Source organism: Ischnura elegans, chromosome 1, assembly GCF_921293095.1.
Source record: "Ischnura elegans chromosome 1, ioIscEleg1.1, whole genome shotgun sequence".
In the NCBI taxonomy this organism is placed as follows: Eukaryota; Metazoa; Arthropoda; class Insecta; order Odonata; family Coenagrionidae; genus Ischnura; species Ischnura elegans.
In genome coordinates, this window is record NC_060246.1 from 64,125,742 (window position 1) to 64,150,529 (window position 24,788).

At 40.3% G+C, this 24,788-nt stretch overlaps 2 protein-coding genes across 5 annotated transcripts in view; one reads left to right on the forward strand and one right to left on the reverse strand.

The window, feature by feature from the left end:
* Positions 1–2,305, forward strand: part of LOC124162208 — an 18,614-nt gene extending 16,309 nt beyond the window's left edge. For 2 of the 3 annotated variants that reach the window (XM_046538660.1, XM_046538669.1), the window contains exon 4: positions 111–2,305. In XM_046538660.1, the coding sequence (XP_046394616.1) occupies positions 111–315 (205 nt within the window). In that variant the 3' untranslated portion in view covers positions 316–2,305. The remainder of the gene's footprint in view (positions 1–110) is intronic. The other variant, XM_046538678.1, reaches the window with a different exon arrangement.
* Positions 1,259–23,551, reverse strand: LOC124162194. Of its 2 annotated transcripts, none has more exons than XM_046538647.1 (4): positions 22,556–23,551; positions 15,499–15,669; positions 13,431–14,279; positions 1,259–2,853 (listed from the first exon to the last, which is right to left on the reverse strand). In XM_046538647.1, exons 2-4 carry the CDS (start codon positions 15,633–15,635, stop codon positions 2,724–2,726), a joined length of 1,116 nt encoding a protein of 371 aa, XP_046394603.1. In that variant the 5' UTR covers positions 15,636–15,669; positions 22,556–23,551; the 3' UTR covers positions 1,259–2,723. The 2 variants fall into 2 exon arrangements, with proteins under 2 accessions (XP_046394603.1, XP_046394593.1); XM_046538637.1 differs by having other exon boundaries at positions 22,095–23,551.
* Between the last annotated feature and the right edge of the window lie 1,237 nt (positions 23,552–24,788).

Sequence of the window (24,788 nt, forward strand, 5' to 3'; positions counted from 1 at the left end):
TGTTAGGTCTTCTGAGTATGAAAATACCCGTCGGCTCCACCTGACGCGGAAGGGTTAATGTCAAAGAAGGGGAATATTTATCCTATCAAATTTCTTTTGCTTAAATCCAGGTTGGAGTTAAATGATGGTGAGCTTGAAGATGTGTGTCTAAAGGAGGGAACGAAGCAAGCCCCCTTGGCAGCTGAGGAAGAAGTGACCCCATCTTTGCGCTCATCATTAACTCTTGCTGGCTCTGCATTCTCCCTGGATGATAGGGGAGACATCACACCATTGGCTCAGTCTCGGTTTTCATTGGACACAGCCTATAGTGCATGAGACTGGAAGTACTGTCCTGGTCCACAAATGTGTCGGGTTTAACAAGATGTGAGTTTTAGTATTATAGAGCTTTTTTGGCATACTGCCCTTCATTCCTATGGATACTTTGTGGCAGTAAAAAAATTTAAGACCTAAAATATGGTGTTGCAGCACGTCTGTGACGTGAAATGTGGAAATGTACATTTTCAAAAATATCTACCTAGAAAAAAATACTCTAGTATTAAATGAGCTTTATTTCTATCAAGAGAGCCTTGGTCTAATGTGTATATTTCTAATGTACTGTTACATTGACTACTCTGGACAATAATTTTAGTCGCAGTATGCCATAATGCTTAAGTTACCTATTAAGCCTCCGTCCCCCCGTGAAGACAACATGAGCATTACTGTGTGCGTGTGTTGTGTGTTTGATCAATGGCATGTTCTGTGTTGGCCTTTTGTGTGCATAAAGTGAGCTCAGATGTCTGAAATGATATTAGGAGAGAATATGTATGTTTTGGAGTGTGTGGTCACGTTTTGTGATTAATCGCAAGATTTATGGCTCATTATTAAGTTAGCCATGGTCTTCTGCTACCTGTGTGTACCTATTGTATTCTCAGGCATTGCTACATTGATTGTAGTTTTAATGTGCTGGATTATACAGGAATAGTTAATTGACTGTATAACATAAGATTTTGCTCTCTAAATCTACTGCTTATTAGTCAATGGTAATTCCAGTATGCTTTCTCTTGTTATAGTGCCATTAATATTGAAAAATATGAGAAAATACTTGGATTAACTATAGAAGCATTACTTAATTGAAGATTTTTATATTAATCAATTCAAGACTGATTTTTATCACCTATGGATAACATAGATTTTTACTGTTTTTTTCTGAAGCACCAGTCCACTTTCAGCTTTTTTCAATTACTTTTTGCACAAATTGTAAATTTTTTGAAGTGATCTGAGTAAGCATTTGATGGATTTGGCACAGCAGCCTAAGTAAGATGAATTTTAATGGCTTTCATGAGACACCAAACTCTTGGTCCACATTCCTCTTTATCTTCCGGGTTTGAATGTGTTCATGTGTTAAGAATTATCTAGTTTACACCTAGGTAATGCTATCTTTTGAAGTTGTGTTTTTCTAGTTCTATAAATAAAAAATATTTACATATGAATTTATGTAGTCACATAATGTATACACTGCATGTTCATGGGGCCTGTAATTTTTTGTGTAACCTTTTGACATCTTTTTTTAATCCTTTAATGCTTAGACAATATTTGTCTTGTTTGTTAATCTCACCAGAAAGTCACATTTTAAGTAGTGATAATTATAATATGTACATGGTGATTTTTTTGTGATTGTCTTATTGACTTTCAAAGACTTAAAAATTAAAAATAACTTTTTATTGCTATTCTGGTTAGTGAAATGTGCCTTTTAAAATATCTTTGAATCAAACATTTATTGTTGGCTATCAATTTTAATGTTTTAAATTAGATTTATGATTCTTGGTGTTGGACTTGTGATATGCTTCTAAGTAGCATTAAAATTTTATTTAGATCCTGACTAGTACGCAACACCTCATTGCAGTTGTGAATGTCTTTTCACACATTTGGAAGTTATGTTTTTTTCTCTAATTGTTAAATATCTATGGCATGCCTTAAGATAGTGAGTCTGACCATAGTGTATTCATGTATAATTTTTAAAATTTTTTGTGCATAGTGATAAAATCTATTGATCTGACCTCATCCTGAGGAAAATGAAGGCTTACGTATAAATTGGGTTTTTTCATCCAGATATTATGTTCTGCTAATTTTTTATTCATATACCATTGTGTCATTAATTAGCTGAATATGTATTTATTAATCACATATCAAAATTAAATTCAAGGCAAGAGTGAGTTGAGCACTAGATATCCTTGTTCATGGTAATCATGTATAAATTTGGATTGGTAAATTAATTTACTGTTTTATAACTGTCTTTGAAATGAAATTAAAAATGAAGTACAACAGATTGCTACTGCACAGGTTATTGACCTTAGAACAGGTATAAATGCTGATTATTTCTACAGCTTTTCTTTATTTTGGAATGGATGAATAATTTTGCCGTAAAAATTATATTATTTGGAGAATAGCATTTTAAATGCCATTAATTATTTCTGGTATTTCGTTACAATATCATGTTTTTATAGTGTGGAATATAAGTGGAACACACATTGTATTTGTAATAAACTTTGGCACAGATTCACATTTTTTTGTGCAACATTTCCTCTGTTTGCACAATTTGCCATTACAACTAGTCCATCATAAATGACATAGCTGACATATTGTTTATGCAGGTAAGTTGAATCACCACACACAGCAGTATTTTCTGTCACCACTCACATCCTCCATCCCACTGGTTTCATGAAATTTAGCTTCTCGGTTAACATTTAGTGATGAGTCTCCATTATTTCTGTTCGGTTTTGCTCGTTCTGCCTCCATACTGATGTACCAGTTACAGAAATAATTTCCAGTTCTTCAATATGTCCACCGATGCTTGGTTCAGTCATTGGAGCAGAGCTGTGGGAGAAATAATATTGAGTAAATTACCGGCTTAATTAAGTTAGTTGAGGTTCATAATATTAGGATGCCGCTCTAGTCAAAATTATGTGAGAGAAGGTGAAACTAAATCTTTGAACATGCCCAAAATTTCTCCTCTTTTGATAACATGATCAAATGATAGACCATATATGAAGTGGCATGCAAAACCAATGTGAACCCAAGCCTTATGTTGTACTAACCATAGAGAGATATTTCTCTCTCTCTTATTTTCATAAAAGCAGAACATTTATGATTGATTTGAATGATCTCGTAAACCTGCTTTATTGGACTTGTGTGTATCTTATCTTTCTTCTTCGCAAGGCAATTTTTTTACAATTACACACTTCAAAATTGATGGATTCAGTTTGTATTCTGCTGAAATGTTTGGTATTCAATTAAGGGGAATTATGTACAGGATAATGAACTCTTTCAGGTTGATTTTTTTATTGTCAATGCATAGCTGAGTTGCTGAGATTGAAAATATGTTGTGTAAAATATATAATTAATGGACGATTATGTGGAAGTTTTTGCTTACAAATAATTCGTGCCAATAATTTTTGTGGAAAAAGAAAGGCAGTTCTCACTGAGAATATGAATGAATGATGTAAAAGAGTAAGGTATGGTACAAACGGTACAGCCGTAGATAGAAAGCAATATTTCCTTTGCTCCATCATAGTGAAGTAAATGTGGAACTAATATCCTAGATAGAGAGGTTATCGCAAAATTCATACATAGCTTGAGTCGACGAGTGCTGCTGCCGAGATTTGCCCTATGACAGGCAAAAGGGTCTAGTTCAGGGTAGGGGGCAAGGTTACAAGATGAGAGAGGGAAACGCCCACGTCACATGTAAACAAAAGGAAAAAGTGAGGAAAGGAGCCGGAAGGGACAACAAGCATGAAGAATCCAGAGGAAGATACCTAGTTTGGTGATTTGAAGAAAGGGCTTTTTTGGTGGTTCAGGCTTGTTACGGTGCTTAGGATGCATGTGATAACGTTGTTTGACTAGGTGAGGGTGTGAGGTGCATTTGGGGGACAGCGATTGGCTGCATACAGTGCTGGCATACGGTTCCCCACCCCTTCTTTTGCACTGTCATCAGTGTAATGAACTACATCAGACTAGTGAAGGCCAGTGGTCACAATTTTTTACTCCAATAGTCAATCCTGTTTTGTTTCCAGCCACCATCTTTACCTCCACACATAAGCACTCTCTTTTAGGAATGAAGTTTTTCTTCTATTGTAGAAAAACTTGAGTTTGAAAGAATATTGACTGAGTGGTACAAATATCCTTGTTCTCAGTCAACTACCTTTCATCACAATTTTTTAACACCTGCTACTCCTTGGCCTGCATCCAAAATTGTTTCATTCATTCCATTAGGCCTATTTGCATACCATTTACTCATTAAATTAATAGTAAAGAAACACTCCAGGGTAGATAATCGGGTAATTTTCAGGTTACCAGTGAGTAGTTATGCATGGTACATGTGAAGTAGCATATGTATTTGATTTTTTAGAATATTTTGTAAAATAGTTTTCTTCGCACTGCCTTTTTATTATTTCTTGTGTTATTTACTTCGTCTGTTTGAGAAATAAAATTTTGCCTGTGTCCACGACATGGTGAAACAACTTGACTACACTATATTCTTGAGGCTTGATTCATCAAAAAAATTATTACCCGATCAAATGCTTTCTTGCTATTTCATAGAACTTGCTCCTATGTTTTCTGCACAAAAAGGTGTACTGTTTGCAATAGGTTAGATTAAACCTCACTGTCAGTGGTGAATCACAATGTTTGTAACAGAGTGGTATTTTCTCTGTGAAGAAAAAGTGTGCGTACTCTTCCCTTCCCTAAAATGGATATCTCTCATGCACGTCGGCCATGGGAAGATGTTGGGCTTGATGAGGCAGAGTTTGTTATTAACCCTTAACCAGTGACGTGCAATTCTTGTTACACTACCAGTGACGTGCGGTCTGGGAGACCGCAATAAATCAAAAATTCATAAAATATTGCTTCGCCATTTTGTTGTTTTGTTTAATTTTTCTTAGAATGCTTAACTATTTTAAAACTTAATTAAAATTTTTACACTCCCAATACGAACCAATTTGTCATAAAAAATTGTGATTTGAAGCGGGATCAAAAAACTGATGCCAAAAACACTTAAGTTATAATTATTATATTTATGTATCAGTATTTCGCCAGATTCAAAGCAGGCCTTAAATGTTTAAGTTGGAAGGCTAAGTAGTAAGTAGCCATGAAATTTATCCCGCTTATTCCTTTTCTTGATGCATTCTTAGTAAGTGACGTGCGGTCTCACAGACGGCTAATCGAGTTCAATAGCAAGTTTACAGGAATTAATAAAAGGAACGTTAAATTTTAAGAGTGGGATGTCCTTGTTATGCAAAAATATGAAGCTAACGAGAATTATAGATATTTTGAAATCTTAATTTTGAAAATATTCATAATTTTAGAAACGCAGCGTTCTCTCAGTCACCGGTTAAGGGTTAGGGATGGATATGAGTCAGTATGAACTAGTTTTTTTTATTATTTCATCTGTTCATTCGTATTTCATGTAAATCTTACCCTATGGAGTAAAGTATAGAGTTGCTTGGTACCTTAATCTGTAAATCTAATCCTCATCTATTTCTGTAGGTACTTTGCCCTTGAAACCAATTTAAGCATGGATATGTAGTTCTAATAATTAGTGATCTTCTTGGCTCTTTGTATCCTAATAAATTTTAAGCTTACCGGATTGAGGATTGTAGGAGGGGAAAATGGTGGGGGAGAGTCTTATTGCCCTATAGGTATATCATTTCCTTAGCCCCTATATAATTTTTCTTCTCCATTCCTGATGCCAATCATTGTTTTTTCTCCTAACTTCAGGGAAAATCTGGGAAGTGTAAATAATTAGGAAATATCATAGCTGAAAACGAGTGATAGGTTAATTGTAACATTTTAATGACAAAATGAGAGATATTTTTTTGACAATGGAAAAATAAAAATTTAACTAGTAAAAAGTTATGAATTACCATTGCGAATAACAAAAGATGTACCAGACTTGATCTATGAACTAGAGGTAAGAAAATTTGTAGTTTCTTCTAGTCAGAGTTTATTAATAACACTTTATATTCCCAGTTTCTCTTTGCAAGCATTTTCAAAGATTATTTTCTACTTCTCATTCTCTTACGATATTCTTCTCTGCTCTAAAAAGCAAAACCTATCATCCTCTTATGTTTATTTTATGGTGGAGTACATGGTAAAAGAGGTCAAGAATTAAAATATTTACACGGGAGTTGGTGTAACACGAATGATAAATATAAAAAGAAAATGGTCAGATTTTTCTAGTTTTCCTTATTTTTTGCTCACGGTATTTTATCTTGCTCTAACCTGTTGCTTTCAGTTATGTGAACATGCCATTGTGAGCATCCTGCTGCTCTTTACTTATGAGCAACTTTTGACGATATCATGTTAACTTGGCATTAGAGAGCACCATGCAAAGGAGAGCAGGGTGGCTCGATTTTTTTCCTCTTTTCTGCTCATTTGATCAGCAATATTTGGGTATTCTTTGCATACTGAAGAGGTAACTGGTCATGTCCATAGTGACACAACTCTCCACTCATTTAGGAAGCAAATGTAATCAGTCAAAGGCCATCCAGTACCTTGATGTGCCAGGGAAATCCTGAGTACTATGTAGCTTTTATTATGGAGATCTATATTTATATTCTACCCTGCATGCCACCTCATGAGGCGGGAGGTGTGGAGGTTGTGTTAGGAACCAGCTGTTCACAAATGATAAGAACCTAAATGCTCTAACCAAATTAAGCCTAGTTCTTTAGAGTCCTTTATTGTTTGAGGGAAAAACGAATTCCCATACTAATTGGCTAATTATCTCTCTTAATTCATCATTTCTGTCAGACATGGAAATATAGTGGGGGTCTGATACATGGTCCTTATATACTGGTTGCTAATCTCCCGACATATTTTTGCTCGGGAGTGTTGCCTGAGATTCCGCTTCCACCCCTCAAACCCCTCACACACCTCCCCTCAAACACCACTATGGGCACAGTGCGCTGTCACTAGGGGAAATATGGAACTAACTGCACTGTCGGCGGCGGTATATGCTTTTGACAGCACAGTTAGTTCCATATTTCCCCTAGTGACAGCGCACTGTGCCCATAGTTGTGTTTGAGGGGTGAAAGCGGAATCTCAGGCAACAAACTCCGAGACGGAGATTAGTAACCAGTATATAAGGGCCATGGTCTGATATAATGTTCTCCATGTAGCTGTTAAAGATTTATATTACCAATTGCTCGTGCGACCTAAGCCAGCACACAGCCTCCCAAGTCAGTAGAGGCTCCCAGCCCAATTTTTTTATTATCTGTGAAATGTTTTCTGCACGCCCAAGGTAGTATTTGACAAATCGCATAGCTTTCCTTTGTGTTCTACTAAGTTCACGGATTAGGTCTCTCTGCACCAGATCCTATATGGCGAGTGCATATTCAAGGTGTGGCCAAACGAACCCCTACTTCATAGATGAAGTCTGGTACATCTTTTGTTATTCGCAATACTAATTCATAACTTTTATTAGTTAATTTTTAATTCCAATAGTCAACAAAAATATTTAATATTAAATATCTCTCATTTTGCCATTAAAATGTTAGAATTAACCTATCATTAATTTTCAGCTATAATATTTTCTAATTATTTTACACTATCCTGATTTGCCCTGAAGTTACGAGAAAAAACAATGATTGGCATCAGGAATGGAGAAGAAATATGTAGCACCTCTCATTTACTTTTTCACCCGAAAATCTTCCTGCAATTAACTTGATGAATCCTAGCTTCTTAAGGGATCTGCTACAAATATTTTTTATATGTGCCCCCATTATAGATTCTAAGTTGAAGCAACTCTCAGATACTTCACTTCATCTGTTGCCTTTATGTTGACACCATCCACAGCATATGTGTAGGGATAGTTAGACGACCTCCGCAAGAAATGTATTGATGTCCTTTTCCTCAGTTCAAATCCCCTGTCTTGGCTCCACTCATAAATGCCACTTAAATTCAGTGGAATTTCAAAGACAAAGTGAGCGCTAAAGATTGGCATTAGTAAATAAAATTTGTATTGCAAAATGAAACAATTATAATTGTTAATGTGTCTTGAAATTAAATGCACAATGTGTTTTCCCTTCAGTTCATTGTCAATGCAATCAGCAAACATTAGTACATTAATGGGTTAGATATTTGATTGATTTTTTTAATACTCATTTTTAGTATTCTATTGGTGTTGTCCAAGTATTAATGATTCAAAATGCTAAGGATTATTCATGCCTGTGAACGTAGGGAAGAAACATTAATGACTATCAGATTATCTTACATTGGAGGTGTTTTCCCAAACATCTCCAAAACATGTGCATGCACGCACAATGTATTGAAAGTACATTTATGTATTGATTTGTGGAATTAGAGTTTTCTGCTATGAATGCATCACTGATGAATGATTCATCTCTAATGAATTTCTTCACTAACTTCAATTGATAATTGTATCAATACTTCAATTTGGAATAGTGAGTGGATATCGACTGGAGAGGTTAATTTTCCTACTTCTAATCTCGAAAACTTTTTGTTTGTCCAAGTGGATTTTACCCCTTGAACAGGTTTGAAACTTAGATTTTGCCCACAATCAGCCTTTTGAGTTTCTGCTTCAATTTATTTTTGCATCGAGTCTATTCCACTTAATGCTCACAGTAATGAGAATTTTATTTAAGGAAATATTAATGTGTTTAACTGAATCTCGGAGTACTCCTGTCAGATTTTTTTTCTGTCCTTTCTATCGCTTAGGTTTAATTTTTACTCCTCTGCATAAATTATTTTGAAGAATAAATCTCTATCTGAAGTCAACTATTAATGCCAACCGGACATATGCGTCGCCGCAATATTTCTAAGTGAGCGTAAATGGTTAACAAATGCTTTAAAATTTGTCACACTCGTATCCCTCGGCGAGATGGGAAACGTTACGAGACTGGAAAAGGCAGTAACATCCATCTCCACGCTATCCTGCCTTCCATCCTTGTCGTAACTTATTTGAAAGGAGCGGCGGGGGGAGGGGAAGTACGTGTTTCTTTTCCTCTCCCCAGGTCCCCTCCGCGCCTCACCTTCCCCCGCGCTCGTCAGTCTTGAAAAGAGTTATAGTGCGTTGCCCTCCTTCCTAGATCCCACTATGCGCACCACCGGAGAGAAGGAAGAAGTCTTCGAAGAGTTGGCCCGTGAGGAACCTCTCCTCTCTCTCTCTGCTCCTCTTCTTCCTATCCCACCTGCCAACAAGGAACCATCCCCTCCCTCGTAGTCGTGAGTACAGTGTTGCCGCTCGCTCTCGCAAGATGGAGTCGCGTGCGGCCGAGAGAGTTCTCCGGCCCCTCTTCTTCCCCTCCCTTCCGTTCTTAAATCTGGCCCAAACCGATGTGCCTCCCCCGCTCTCAAAACTTTTTTTTTCCTACTCCTCGCCTTCACTCACTCAATCCCACACTCGCATAGCAAGCTGCTCTCCCCTCATCTCCTGAGTCTCTGTCCCCTGCTATTAACGCCTCCTCCGCGCGCACGCCTCCTCGTTTACCAAGCTACCGAATCCCTTCGCCATGCACGTCTTGCGTATCACTTGGCCCGAGCGAGAGACAGGCTGGTTAGGAGGTGGGCCTCGCTCGTTGAACGAAAAGAAGGAAGGAAGCTCTTCTCTGCATATATCGAGGGAGCGGGTAAGGCGGTGCTCTTCCTCGGAGACGGTCGAAGGTCACCGTGGCACGCACTCGGCGAGGGTCGAAGGTGCGGGACGCTTGGAACAGAGACGGCAGGGGGCGGGGTTAGGAGGAGGAGCGGGTTTCAAGTGTGACTGGATATCGGGTTCCGAAATCAGGCGACGGAGGAAACATTCCCCGGTGTCTCAGGCACCTCCCGTCGTGCAACCAACATTTTTTCACAGCAGTTGTGACCACGGACTAAAGGCCATCATGGGAAAAACTTGCGTGGCTAGCGAACGTGTTAAAATTATGCCTTTCCTTTGTGCTCACTTAAAATCCTTTACTCCGATTGGTTGGGGGTTATGAAGCCGTGGTGAGCGATTAGTAATAGTGGTACAAGAGTAATTTGAGCACTTTGTTGTTTGTAATTGAGGACCGCTGCTGCCGTGCAACCATTTTCGTTAGCAAAATGAATTTGTGAAGTATACCCTTGCCCGAAAACCAAATCAACCGTCGCGTCGGCTTGGATCATTGAGTGTGTCTCTTGGCTCCAGAAATTTTTCTTTCTCTTTTTAATAAATAACGATTGCCTAGATTGATGCCTTACGAATTATCAACTTTTGTCTCGTCATGAATTTCAAGTCAAAAGAGACGATGTCTATTTTAATGGGGCCTGCAACTTGTGCATTATATTTTCATTAATAAGGGGCTTTTCCCCTATGTATGTATAAGGTGAATTTTTTTAGAGCCATACCAGAAGGAACAACATGAAAATTCTCCTGGGTCACCCAGCATTTTTCAGTGACTATTTTAATGTAAATCATATTCATTATAAAATCGAACAGAATATGCACACTGCCCTGCATTGTGTAGGTCCTTTTGTCTCTAGAAGAACATTTCTTCAAAAGTCATTTATTTTTCACTGCACAATAGCTTTAAATTCAATACCAATGTGAGGAGTTCGTATCTTGAGAGTTGTCACTACCTAATACAAGAATTCAGTAAGGTTGGCAATCACTGAAACGTTTAGCCATTGCCTATTATTTATTAGAACCAAAAATAATAAGTTTCTCTCAAAATATCCCTTGCTGAATAAAAATTCGAAGGGGGGAGATCCGTCAACGGAATCGAGTATTTAACGTCTTAGACTCGCCAAAAAATAGAGGTGGTTCGTTAATATAGCCAAATACCCTATTAAATATTCATATTCGAGCCGTTATTCGATTTTGCTAAATAGTTGGATTTCACTTAGCATGTATCATTTCTTAATTTAGGCTTATGTACTCAGCTGATGTGGGCGATTTTACGACCAAAATATCCTAAAATGTGTTTTGCCTTTTATATTTCCAACGATTAGTACCCGCCCATCATCAATTTAACTAGTCATCCAGTTTTCGCGTTTCTTTTCCTTCTTCTGACGGGATGTTATTCTCTATCAGGGTTTGAAGTCGGGAGGTGCGTTCGGCTTCCAAATTACCATGTTTTCGCAGGCTTTTGGTCTATCAGTGTAAAAAATTATGACCTCATAAAATTCTCCCTTGTCTGACCTTGAAACCTATCATTAAATGTCAAATAAGGTATCAGGATTATGCTAACGGCCCTGACCGTCACGATCTCGGAGAATATTGGGTTTTACTGATTAATAATTCACTGCTGGTGCGCTCTAGGAATAGAAAATTCCTTATTCGCCGATAGAATACTTCGTTAATTGCACTGGCATGTAAAATTCAATGTGTATTTGCCATTTTATGTTACCGTGATAATGTCATGCGTCCAAGAAATGACTCGAGATGAAATGCCGAGAAGTCCCTCTTGATTCGTCGGAAACAGTTACGGAACCTATGAGGCATTTTTATGGCATTGCGATAGGATAGCTGGCAAATTTTTATCCTGTCTACCTCTTTAAGTATAAATAGTATTCTTTGATCCTTTGTACAAATTATTACTAATATATTATGATTTTAATGCGGCCAAAATCAAATCTGTAGAGCTGCTTTGGTTTTAACTAACTTGCATATAACTGCAGTACTGGAATAAATAATGATGTAGACTTGAATGAATAACTCTTAGAAATTACTTTTCAAATTAATTAGGAATAAGGTGTATCATTCATTACGCGTTGCAAATGACGGGATCCACTCTGATGTTTAGTTTATAATTTGACAAAAGCACCATCAACTAGCAAGTTTAAAGTATTAGAATGGCAGTTTACTTTCTATCTCTATAATGTAAGCGTGTGCGACGAATAGCGCAGCGGCGTTCATAGCTCGTATTTTCCTCGTATTTATGCATCTAGTGTACCTAATATTTTTAATTTTAAGTTTTTTTCACTTTTAAGTGTGTTGTTATTTTCCGTTGCGTTGAACAAAGCGTATGAATTGTAATTCTACTAAGTTGAACTTTCGCCGGCGATTTATGCCTTCCGAAGATGCTTTCCCCAGGGCAAGAAGCGTGCGCCACTTTGCCCTATTAAGTGGGTCTCCACGCTCGCTCTTCGTGTTTGGTGGCTGCGTTCTCCGCGTGGACAATCACTGTTATTTTGTGAGCGGCTGTTTGAGTGATGTCACGGATTTTCTACGCCATTTTGGCCCCGCGTGACGCGTACTGAACAAACATTGGTTTATTTCCAGCGAAGAAGTCTTTCATCTTTTAACCAGTGGCGTAGCCAGGAATTTCGTTCGGGGGAGGTCCAAAACCAGGGGTGAGTTCAAAATTAGGGTGGAAATTTTTTGAATAACCGGGCACAGAGTAATGGGTTTTAAACTAATTTTAACACTTTTCATAATCGAAAAAACTTCATTTGTTAAAGAAAATTTTTGTAAATTCCTGATTTTTCAATATTTTGTTTTCTTTTATGAAGGACAATAATTGTGTTTTTATATTTCGGGGGGGAGGGTCCGGACCCCCCTGGCTACGACACTGCTCTTACCTATATATCGAAGAGAGCGGGGAACGAATTAGTCATGGAATTTGAAAGTGTTGAGGACAGGAATCAAACTCAAAGTACGTTAAAATTGATGGAAGGTTTTATAATATTGTTGATTTTTGTGTAAATGAGAAAATTGTATCTCTATTTATACATTTATCCCTGGTAGCGGAATATTCATGAAACCGAAAATTACATAAATTTGCGGGCGGTGAACATGAAGTGTTGGCATTTATTTTTTTGTCCTACAGCTTACTAGATAGTTTATTTTTTAGAATTTATTCTTGTAATGATCACGTTACCCCCTTGATTACATTGGCTGTCACCTAATTTGTACCGTATAATTAAAATTAGTTGATTGTTTGTGAGAGACACGTGTTTTACAGCCTCCTTCAAACTCAGCTATTGATCCACTTATGTTATTGTTATTTTATTTTAAACAGGGTGTGTGATATTGCGAAAAAGAACATTGAACATATATTCCCAATCAAATCAAATAATGAATAAAGATACATTTTTATTTCAAGGGTTGATAATTAAAGCGATTAATACGAAAGAGACAATATTGTACATTTTTAGGTATAATTTGAGGTATTCCCGTTAATTTTGCTTCTTCTATATAAGAGTTATGGAAACTCAATTTCTTCTTTTCCATTAAAGTCCCTTAATTCTGAGGCAATGATTTGAAATGGAATTCAATCGGAGTAACTTAAAAAAATGGGGCAAATTGATCAATGATAAATTACCGCGTTTAAAATAGCCATTATTTAATACCTGGCCACCTAGTCACACCATCTTAGGAGGAATTCCTGACTTGAGTTCACTGGGCATGCACTTGGTACTATATTCGGACATGGCGAGATGAAATCTTAATATAATAAGACATCGAATCGCCCTCTCACCGGAAAGCAGCCGGCGGCGGCGGTGGCTGCAGCACCAGTCCGTGGTAGAGCGGCGCCGCTCCCGCCGAAGATCCGACCCTCGTCAGGTGTTGCGGCTGGTTCTGCGTGGGCCCCAGATCCCTGAGCGGTATACCCTCCTGCCCCCCTGAGAAGTCCCCGTCGCCCGCCTCCAGGCCCTCCCGACCGCCCCCGCGGCGCCTCTTCTGCAGCTCCCGGATGCGGCGCCGGCGGACGGCGTCATCTCGGCGGGCGCAGCAGTGCACGCCGAGGAGGATGAGCGAGACGATGGCCGTGAGGCCGCCAATGTACACGAGCACCATGAGTCGGAGGCGCAACACGGCGCCGGCGATGACGAGGCCGATGCCCGTCACCGTGCCCGCCACGAACGCCACCCGCAGGCAGTGGAAGCAGAACTCGTCGAGGGCGGGGCACTGGCCCCCGCACCCGCCTCCCGACCAACCGCCGTCGCCCCCGGCGCCGACGTCTCCGGCACCATCGCACCGCGAGTGGGCGGAGCCCGGCGCCGTGCCCGTGGACACCGAGTCCCCGCCGTGGTGCGGGCGGTGGTGGTGGTGGTGTGGCTTGGCGTTCGGGTGCTGGTGGTGCGGCTGCGAGGGGATGAGGGAGGGCGGGGGATGGTGCGAGTGCAGAAGGGGTCTTTCGGGTGGCGGGGGCGAGGCGGAGGGCGGCAGGCCGTAGAAGGTCGGCTGCAGGAAGCGGGGTGCCCCCGGGTGTTGGTTGTGGTGGTCCATGTGGAGCGGCACTGGCGCCTCCGTTGGCCTCGTCTTGTGGTGGGTCCGCCCGCTTGAGGAACTTGTGGAGTGGGACTCTTGGGCCACCCATGGGTTTCTGTGAGAAGGCCATCACATGCTCTATAGATAACGTTACTACATATGGAATGAGATAATAAGCATGCACCGTTAATGCCAAATATGAGTTTTATTTAACTTGGAGAGAGAAAAGAGGTTATCTCTCAATTTATATAAATAGTCGTTATGCGGCTACCGAAGATATCTTTAAGGGCTTAATATGTTAAGCAAAATGCTATTGGAAAATCTCCACTGACTAATTCGCAGCAGGAGATAACATAGGTATTGTTTTTTACCTGTGATCCCTACCAGTCAGAGGCTTATAGGCAGTTTATTTGCCACAGCGATTACACAAATTCACATTTTCGTAATTGACGAGTCAATTACCGCGGACAGCTCCCGCAGGCATTTTTGAACATGAAGGAAATAATTCCTCTTGGAGATCGAGGTTTGCTCTCCGCTCTAACTTTCCCTCCCCAATCGAACCAAACCCTCCACTCACGATTATTGTGTTCATTTGGGAGCTACGAGTTTTAACTCAAACTACAACTGAGTTCCATTGGAATTGCTGAATAATTGATTAAATAATTAGTTTTCGATCGATAAAATATGATATAGAATAAAGAGTAATGGTTGATGGGTAGTTCAAATATCAGATTGTATAGATAATTGCTGTCCTTGCAAACATTTGAGATGACCGAGTTGGAAGTGCTGTATTTGTATAACAGTTTGATCGACTATCATGAATTAGACAGGAAAGGAAGGGGACTTCATGTCTACGTTTCCTCAAAATTATCAGAAACTCATCATACCACTCACTAGTTTTCAATCCGGCTACGCTTGGAAAATCGTACGGTTTTGATTCCTGGAAAACGATGGCTCCACTTCGGACGCTGTTTTTTTCAAGTACTCTCTCACGCTTAGAAATGAGTGCTGCACAGTGGAAAAAAGGACTTTTAAATTCAAATCCGAGTGCCGAGCTTCTTAATTATTATTTCAGTGCCAAAAATTTTTTTCACAGTAAACTCAGCAACTTTTGTCACTTCAAAACTGATACGACATTTAGTATTTCCTATTAAGAAATTTAGTATTTCCTAAGCTTTCACTACATTAAATAGAAAATTATCAATCCAGCAACTATCCGATTGAAAAAGTTGATATAATCAAGTCCGCCTTTTTCACATGTAATCAGTAAGATTATTATCCATCAATCTTGGCACGGCTTTTTATTCGTAAATAATGCCCGAAGATTTATTTACCTTGACCTTTGCCGTCGCTGCGACTGATTGGGGCGTCTCTGATGGTGGTGGTGGTGATAGTGGTGACCGGGATGACTCGGTGGTGGTGCACTTGGCTCCAACACTCCCTGACAACGGGAACGTCGACTGCCGGACATTCTGCACTGTCATTTCGGTATCCTCGCGGTGCACCTGCAGAAAAAGTTGTAAAATTAAGGATTTAGTTTTATTTTGTCAAGTTCCAGTCAGCTAATCCATAAAATGGGCGTAACGAGTGATTGAGCAAGGGATTTACCGACATATTACCGCATTGTGAATAATGCTTCGATTCTTCCGACTTTTCCCTAGTCTCACAGATCGTCCAAACACAAAACGGATGGCCAAGTTATCTTTTGAAAATCCGTTGTTCAACTTATTTTACCGATTGAAGTCTCGATAATCCTTCATTGCGCTAGGTTCCAGGGCAACTAAACCAAAGTTACAACACTGTTGGACCACGGAAGTTGGTTGGCAAGATAATTCAGTTCATGGAATAAATGTTCCCGCTTTAAGAATTTTGAGCAGGATGTAGATTTTTTGGGATGAATGCTGAATACGTATTAGACCTAAAGAGATCACGCAAATGCCTTAACTTCGTATCCATTCTCATATTTTCCTCACTGAATGGTTTAGTCCAATGTTTCAAACTCGCCGTAGACGTGCGATGAACGGAATATCGTCCCTACCTTCCGTCCGCTCATGTCGGTGCTGACATCCCGAAACAAGGGAGATATTCAATAAAATTAATGCGGAAAATTTCAACCATTATGTCGAATAAATAATTTACTTCCAGCAGTTATTTTAACGAAATTACTGGCTCTTTCATTATCTTCATTTTTCCACATAGTGGATTCCTCTCATTAAGTAAATGAGAGGTTTCAAAGCCGGTCTGTCAAGATCGCTGTCCGGCCGCTGCTTATACGAGAAAAAACCTAACGATGGAAACTAGAAGGTCCGTGGGAGGGGCCGGTGTTGGTTTAAGTTTACAATTTATGGCTCCGAGTGGGAAAGGTCGTTAGCGACGCCCTCTGTATCACGCTCCCCTTTTTTCCCCTCCTCTTTCCTTTGCCTCCTTTCGAGCGGCCGAGGGCCGGTGCTCCTCCTGCCCACCTTCCCATCTCTTCCCTATTCATTTTTCCCGGATTCTCCCTCGAGGCACTCGATCGTCGAGCAATGTTCCGAAGCGGACCCATCCCTGCTTCGCCTCTTTGTTTTTGAATCGCATCCCCCTTCCCCATCGCAGACTCTTGACCGCACACGAATTCCTCGTGGTTTGGGATGCTGCGCTTGCTAAAGTATTGGCTTCCCATCCCGGGGGCATTGTTTCGAATTCCGGCGGTGGCGGAATTTTTCAAAGGCATTAGGGAACTTGCTAGGATGGTGTGTAGAGATTACGCAGAGTGTGGTTCAGTAGCTCCTACTTCCGTCATCCAAACTTCATGTACCAGTAAAGCCAATTACACATATCGCTACGAGAGGAAAATCCTTGAAAAGCGACTTTCTACATGCCGTATAAATGTATTTACTCTTTGTACATGGCTTTTTTTTCAACATCTATCACTGGTCTCGGCACGTTCCTTTTTTCTTAGCGTTCAAAAATCATCCCATGGTGAGCATGATAAAGGATGCAATCCTCTTATGAGTGATCAAAAAATTTTCGAGCGCCGTGCAGAGCTCTTCCATTCGCAAAAATAGGCTGTGTACCGACACATAAATGTTTACAAACTGGCAAATGTCCAACTCACTGGTTTTTAATCTATGGTTTATATGATATTTATATTCTTCCCTTTGTTTCTAAGAAACAACCTACGGTTACAGTTGAAAAAAACTTATGGTTGTGAGCCATTCAATCACAGTCGCAATACATCCAGGTATTTAGAGTGATAAAGAACATAGCTCGATCTATGGAAAGTCAGAACGTGATTTCTTGGCCCCAGGGAGTACGCTAAAGCTGGGTCCGGGTTTCTCTCCAAATTTTTCCCCAGCCCCTGGATTTTATTTTTCCTCCCAACATACTCAACAGTCACAAGTTACTAGGTATCCATATCGAGGTAGGAATTACTAATTCTAACATAGAAGGTGATTAGGGTCAGCACAGTCACGATCAATTCGGATTTCAAGCATATCTAATTCATGCTATGTATATGTTTTACACGAGACTTCAATTCGTCGCCAGTCGCGTAGTCCGTAGTCTTTCCTAGATCCTCACCGCAAGTATGCGGTATTGTCTTACGAAGTCTAGTTTTCTAAAACTCCGCTATCGTGATTAAAAAATATCTTTCTCGATATCCTAAAAGTAATTATGAAAGGAACGGCTACTAGAATGACTAGAGTCAATTTATTAATATGAAGTATTTCTTAAGCTTCACGAATCTGAATTGAATGCTTTAGCTTATGGAGTCTGCTAAGTGGTCGTTGGCTCGTGACGTGATACCAGCGGCCACCCACGACGGGTTGAATTGAATTTAGAGGATGGTTGTGACGAAAGCACACAACGAGGATTCTTCCTCCTGCATTGAAGTTGCTGATCTCATAAGAGCAGACTCGGGCATTTCAACATATTGCTTTGAGGTCCTTATTTGTTATAGCAATTTATTATATTGGTCTTACTGAAAATTGTGCTCTTAGACATAAGTGTCCGCTTATTGAAGTTATTTACGGAATTATCTACGTGCGTGTCTATGATTGACTTCCAAAAAGTGTTAAGCGGTAATATTAAATCAAATGTACGGAGGGAATGCACACATATTTGTCCGTATACATTCTGATTTTTCATTGAGAAGACAATTAACTTAGATTCGGTGAGACACTAGCCTTATATATTTCAGGTAATCTATCTTTGACTATTATCTATCGAATACCCTAGGCTATCACACTACCGAAGCTTATCTAAGGGGCGAAGTCTGTCAATGTAAATGCGATAAGCTGCTTAAATGACATTCAAATATTGAAGGATTTGCAACAGAGGAATTCGGCTATGGAGAACCCAGTTGTAAGAGTAAAGGGTACAATCATATTACTGTGAATATCTATGTCTCAAAATGGTTATTTTTTTCATTCAATCGAACATATTTGGACGAATCGAGCCCATTGGTCCATTGTTTTGGCGGTGGATTTTAATCAGCTTCGGTTGTTGACAATAGATGCTTATAGTCTTGAAATCTCTTATGCATTAAAGCTTTTTTAACCTAAAGCCATCTCAATTCTCCGGTGGAAAGAAAAAAATGTATTCTCGGAACAAGGCAGATATCGCATCAATCATGTACGCCATGAATCTGCAGTCTCACTGTACGTATTTCACGTTGTTATAAGATTTAAAAAATTTTATTCTACTTTTTATTTATAATTGTTCTATGTTACAAGAAGTGTGCAAAGCACTCACGTTGCCGTTTAATGGACTGTGTTGACTTTTTCAGTTTCTCATGAAGGCTAACGTTATTACAACGAATGCGATATCTACATTTATGGGTAGGCGGCTTTGAAAGAGTATTTTTCCATATAATTTATACACGAAGAATTAAAAGAATAGTTTTGTAGAACTCTTTAATATAGGCGTGCATGTATCAGTGCCTCCAAAGGGTGATATGCCGTTTTGCCATCAATTGGAATTATAGATAAAATAATTTTAGAGTAACGCTTTTATCTTGCTGCTATATAGGTGAATAAAACCGTCTTCTGGAGAAAACCCGCTGTAAACGTATTCATCTCAAATTGAAAATTCGTCTTTCGAGTCCCAGACCAAGCGAGTAGGCGAACCACTTCATCCGCCGCGGGCCCTCCCACGCCAGCTACCAACCATACACGAGCAAATATTTTGATAGTCCCAGTGCACACAATGCAAGCTTTGAACGCCCTGGGGTCAACAGCCACATTATTGTCTGGGATATCTTCGAACAAGAACCTATATGCCGGAGGACGGGTGATTTTTCGGAGTTTAATCACCACCTTGGAATTCCCATTTAGAGAAACTGACAGTAGTGCTTCGCCTCCTCCCTCCCCCCTCCCAAGAATTCCGAGTTTGCCAAAGGGTCAGCATCCCGCCTAGCTGGATTCCAGCGCACGCCTCGGCCGACCGCCAGTTATTGAACTGTCGTTGTTCACAACGAACGCTGCGTAATTCCTCAACAAGTGTAGTGACATTAGCACTTACAGTAATCGTGACTATAAGATAATATTCTGCTTTCAGTAGTATGCATTTTACTCATTGACTAAACTTACCTTCTTTCAATCTTAACGCGGAGCTGACGCATTAAATAGTGTAAAGTGCATTAACAAAGGTAAATAGTTAACAGAGTCACCTAGCTTAAGTCCTTTTTATGAGCAACATCAGTACTGAATGCTAAAAATTCCGACTACCACCGAAGCTACTGAATGAATTTCCAGCTTAAACAAGGTAATTTATTGTACGTTTTTCACTATTGCATCCACTGAAAGTATTGCCAATACTTATGAAACCTAATTGGTGACCTGGATATCTTCGTGGAATATACCATTAGAAATAATTGGGCTATTTCTAAACATTCTTATTTTTCAGTTCCCGCTCCAATGCAAAACTTATGACGCGTCTAAAGGAGTCAATCAAGCTTCTTATGCCCAGAGATAAATTTGCGCTCGATTAAGTCGTACAAGTACCATCGAGTATGAAATTAGAAGGAAGAGAAGTTAGTCTAGCACACGTGCGCTAACGTCAATGGCACTACTACTGTGGCATGGAAATATTTCACCTTTTGTCATTCAGCTTCGAAATTTTTCTTATCATAGATACTACTGGTTGGTATCCCGTACAAATCATTTTTACTGAGCAAAGTGAGAACGAGCCCGGCAGAGAGTAAAATTGTTTAACTATATGGTGTATTGACTTACGCAAGTGGAATGGATTTGAAGATTATATTTATCCTGAGAATATGATCAATTCGTATTTTCATTATTCATCCTCTGTGGGGAGGAAATAGTTTTTAAACATAATCAGTTAATCTGGAAATAAGAATCTCATCGTTGTTAATATTGATAAAAATTAATGGAAATGGCATTATATCTTATTTTCGGAGCCTCAGTTTATCATATGACTTATGTTATTTGAAACTGTCCCCGCTGCAAAATTTATGGTTCGATTTACATTTAAATCTACCTAGGAAGAGAGGGTTAGGGTAAACTTCCACTATATGTTCTTTCTGCCTATCGAATACTCAATAGTATTTTCTGCATTTAAAGCTTAACACACTGATTCATGAAGTGAGAAATTTTTTGAAAAATGATTAAATAAAATTTCATCGATCATGTTTAACCCAAAAATTTATTGTGAATCTCTTGATTTTGGTTAGCGTTGGAGGTAATTTAAAATTATAATGCTGTTTTGAAACCTAAGCAAATGACAAAGTGATAGAAATCAGACGTATATAAATGAACGTTTCACTTCATATTTTATGTCATAGTTTGACCAGCAAGGGAGGTGAGCATAATTGATTGGTTGGATTGGGTGTTCGGTGTAAAATAAAATGAAAAAATCGCGATTAAACCTAATCATAGAAAATTCTTATGAGCCTAGCGATTACAGTAACTCTTTCCTAAATGTATATGTAATGAAAATATCACACAATATAAATATATATTTGGTTTAAATTCCGTTTTAAAACAGTTTCCGCTACAATGCAAAACTTATGACGCGTCTGTAAAAAGGAGTCAATCAAGCTTATTTTGCTCAGAGGAATGCTTCATTGTAGTTTTAATGTTATGATTTACTATGTGAAAGGTATTCTGAAAAATCTACCTTCAACAGTAACACGACGCCCAACATTTATTCCGGGAAACAGCATTACCTAATACGATAATTTACAGCGTATTGAAATATCTTATCATAAGTAAGGAATAATCCTTCGCTGAGACCAAAGACACTATTCAGTCGGTTCAAGTTCGAGAGACCTTTGGCGGCCCAAATGACCTTAGGGGATACATTCATGGGCCGTACACTCCTTCGAAAAGCACTTCTCCGTGTGATTTCATTTCGCTTTATTTCAATGGTGAAAACGACAGGTGACTCACACATGCAACGAATATAAAGAAACAATATTCCGACAAGTGTCATGATCATGAAAAACCTGTTGCTCCACTTGTGAAGAAAGCCCATGGAACAATACATTCTGATCAAGGGACGAGGTTACTTATGCTAACAGCAAAAATATAGAATTGAAGCTGTTCGCTTTCAGGAGCGTTACAGCGTCGATTTGAATTCCTAAAATTATGAAGTCATTACGAAAGAATTGTTAAGGAAACATTATCACTTAAACCACCGAAACAATGCACGCTGATGTAGCATAGAGGAAATTTTCATCCTCATAAATATTTGAGATTTTTTTCATAAGATGAAAGAGGGAACGTAATGCCGTCATGATGAACGAAAGTGTTATCTTTTAAGCCGATCGCTTCACTTTAGTCCGATACCATGAAGGTCGTTCCGAGCAATTCAACTTGTTAGGCTTGCCAATCAAGAGAAGCCTCGTTGACGGGGAAAATTTAATTCCCCTCCCCGCCTCCCTCGTGCGTGAGGCCACAAATTATACACCTCGTTTATTCTCACTCACCAGATGTCGCCTTTATTCCCACTCGCACTTCCAGTGCCCTCCTCCGCTCCCAGCCGATCACGCCTGCGCACACACTTCCCGCAACTCGCCTTGCAAGACGTGTCACTTGCTGGAGTTCCGGCTCCCACGGTTCTTAACCTCGCATTGCTTTTAATATTCCAGTCGTCTCTCGCGAGAGCAAAAAAAACAGAGCAAAGGCTGAAGCGTCACCACAGACTCGATGTGTACCTATCACAAGTAATTTGATACAATACCGAATACCACACAATGTGCATTACGATCGGATTGGGTGAAGACTTGCGTTTATCTCACTCTTTCGATGAATGGTCATAGCGTAGCACTCAAGGTTATCCTAACCTGATGATAAAAAACACAGAGACTTTTCAATGAAGTAAACACTGCACTTTTCGTGGGACACACCGTCGTGTCCAGCAAATCGTGTCGACCGGCTCGTGGATTACCGAGGAAGCGGACTTCGCTGCTCACATCCTCGAGTGTCCCAGCATCCCGGTGCACACGACTCCCAACTGCGTGCACGCGTGAGCTCCTTCCTTCGTATCTCCTCGTTACTCCGCTCCCTCTCAGTCCCCCTCACTCCCACCAGCTCCGCCACTCGACTCTTAAAACTCGAGTGGACACGAATTCGGCGGGTGGGCGTGGCGAGGCGCCACTACCGACAGCCAACTCACTTAAAACAAACTATTCCTCTCCGAGTTCCTCTTCAATCATCACGACTCACTCACCGCGGGGAAGCAGGCAGAGTGAGGGGAGGAGAGAGAAATGGATAGCCAGTGATGTGGTCCAGGACGGAAAACTCTAGCTGCATCCTAAATGGGGGAGATGGATGGGCAGAGGAATGGGGAGGGAAAGCAACCTCACGCTATCTTAGACGAGACCACGGCCACTTAAAATGGTAGTGGCTGCAGAGCCAGTGACCGTTCGGATGACCTACACGATGCCCATCGATGGCTGCGGGGAGAGGTTCTGCCACGAGCGCATGCCGCCAATCCGCTCCGGGAATTGTATGGGGGAGACTAGTCCTTTTCAGGGAATGATGTGGGCGAAAACTCCTTCCTCCGTCTTCGATGCGGGTCCAAAGGACTGCCCTTTACACGGGGGCCACCACCAGTAGTCCCAGTGAGCGGTATGACGGGTATGACGGTCCAGCCTCTGGGCTGCTCTACGCTGTCCTACAGGGACGGCTCCGCCTCTTTTCATCCGCAGCCTCTCCCCCGGCTGCGGTTTGCTGAGGCTAGATCGTCGGTTCGCTCGGTCATTGACGATGGAGGAATGCGTCCGGCGAAACTCCCACGACTCCTTCCCAGGCGTAAGCCTTTCGCCGCTTGGTTGCGGTCCCAAACGCTCCCTTTCAGACTTCGTTAAGCGCTTGAACTCATGACGAGACCACTTATCTTACGTTCTGCGATCGCGGGCGAATAGTTTTTTTTTCCAAACTTCTCTCTCGTTCTCCCTCCCCCACCGCCCCCGTAACTGTCCCAAGAGCGGCCAAGACAAGGCCGCTGCTTCCACCTGTCGGAGAGCGCGCGAGGCTCGTAGAGTTTTCCCGCCAGTTTTTGAGATTTCGTAGTCGGCGGCCTTGAAAGACATTCGTTGCTTACGAAGCGATATCGAAGCAGTCTACGCGGAACTTGGCCTTGTTTCAATTTGACACTGGTATATAATACCTCTCTAGGATTTTAGCAGAAAACATACTGACAAAAATACAGCCAACAGTGTATAAATTATCGACCATCTTCTATATATAGCTTTGGGCAGTTGCGGGAGTGGGTTTCATGCACACGGGAAGCGATATCCGAAAGCTATAATTCCAATGGACTCCCAAGTATTATATTTCTTCAGATTAAATGTTATTTTTCTTAGGATTTTATCGTTTTGCATACTTTTTACGTTAATAAATATAATATAAAAATTAATAAAATAAAAATAAATATTTAAAAAAATCCCTTAGGTGACAATATAATAAAATGTAAGTATTCGCACTGAATTTATCGAGTAGCGTAGTATCGATAACTTTAGTGCGTCGGCTGCAGTGCCCAGGAGTCGGTAAATCACCCTGATAACGCTTTTGCTGATAGAATGAGTGTATATGTGTAGACTTGCGTTTAAAGAAGAGAAATACGTCAAGTGTCTGACGCTAAGATCAAAAGGAAAAATTTGTTTTAATGGATTTATATTTTCCTGTAAGCACAAAATGTACCATTTTTGGGTTTTCAGGACCGAATGGCTTCAATCTGGCTACCTACCGCGTGTGGCTTTGAGCTAAAAATATAATTAAAAGCACTAAATGCTTCTCGGGCTTCCGCTCGGGTTAAAAACTCCATCGTCGTCTGCCATGACCATGCCGCCAAATGGGAAAACACGAAATTGCTGTTCCACAACCGAGGCTTCTATGACAGGGTGGCGGAAGAAGCAAACTAGATCCGGGTGAAAAAAAGAAAACGTTTAAACCGAGACTAAGGGTTCCACCTCAGCCAATCAGGGAACCCAATCATTAGGCGCATCCACCAGTCATATCCGCCTTGATCCTTGGGTTATTGTATGTAAGCCAGGTTTTTCCACCCCTGTATTAGTATTGCTCACATTCGCCGAGAAAGAGTCTATTCATATATTAAAAGATGTTAGTTGGCTTGTCCTACCCTGTAGACCGATAATGTAGCAGGTAGATTGTAAGTA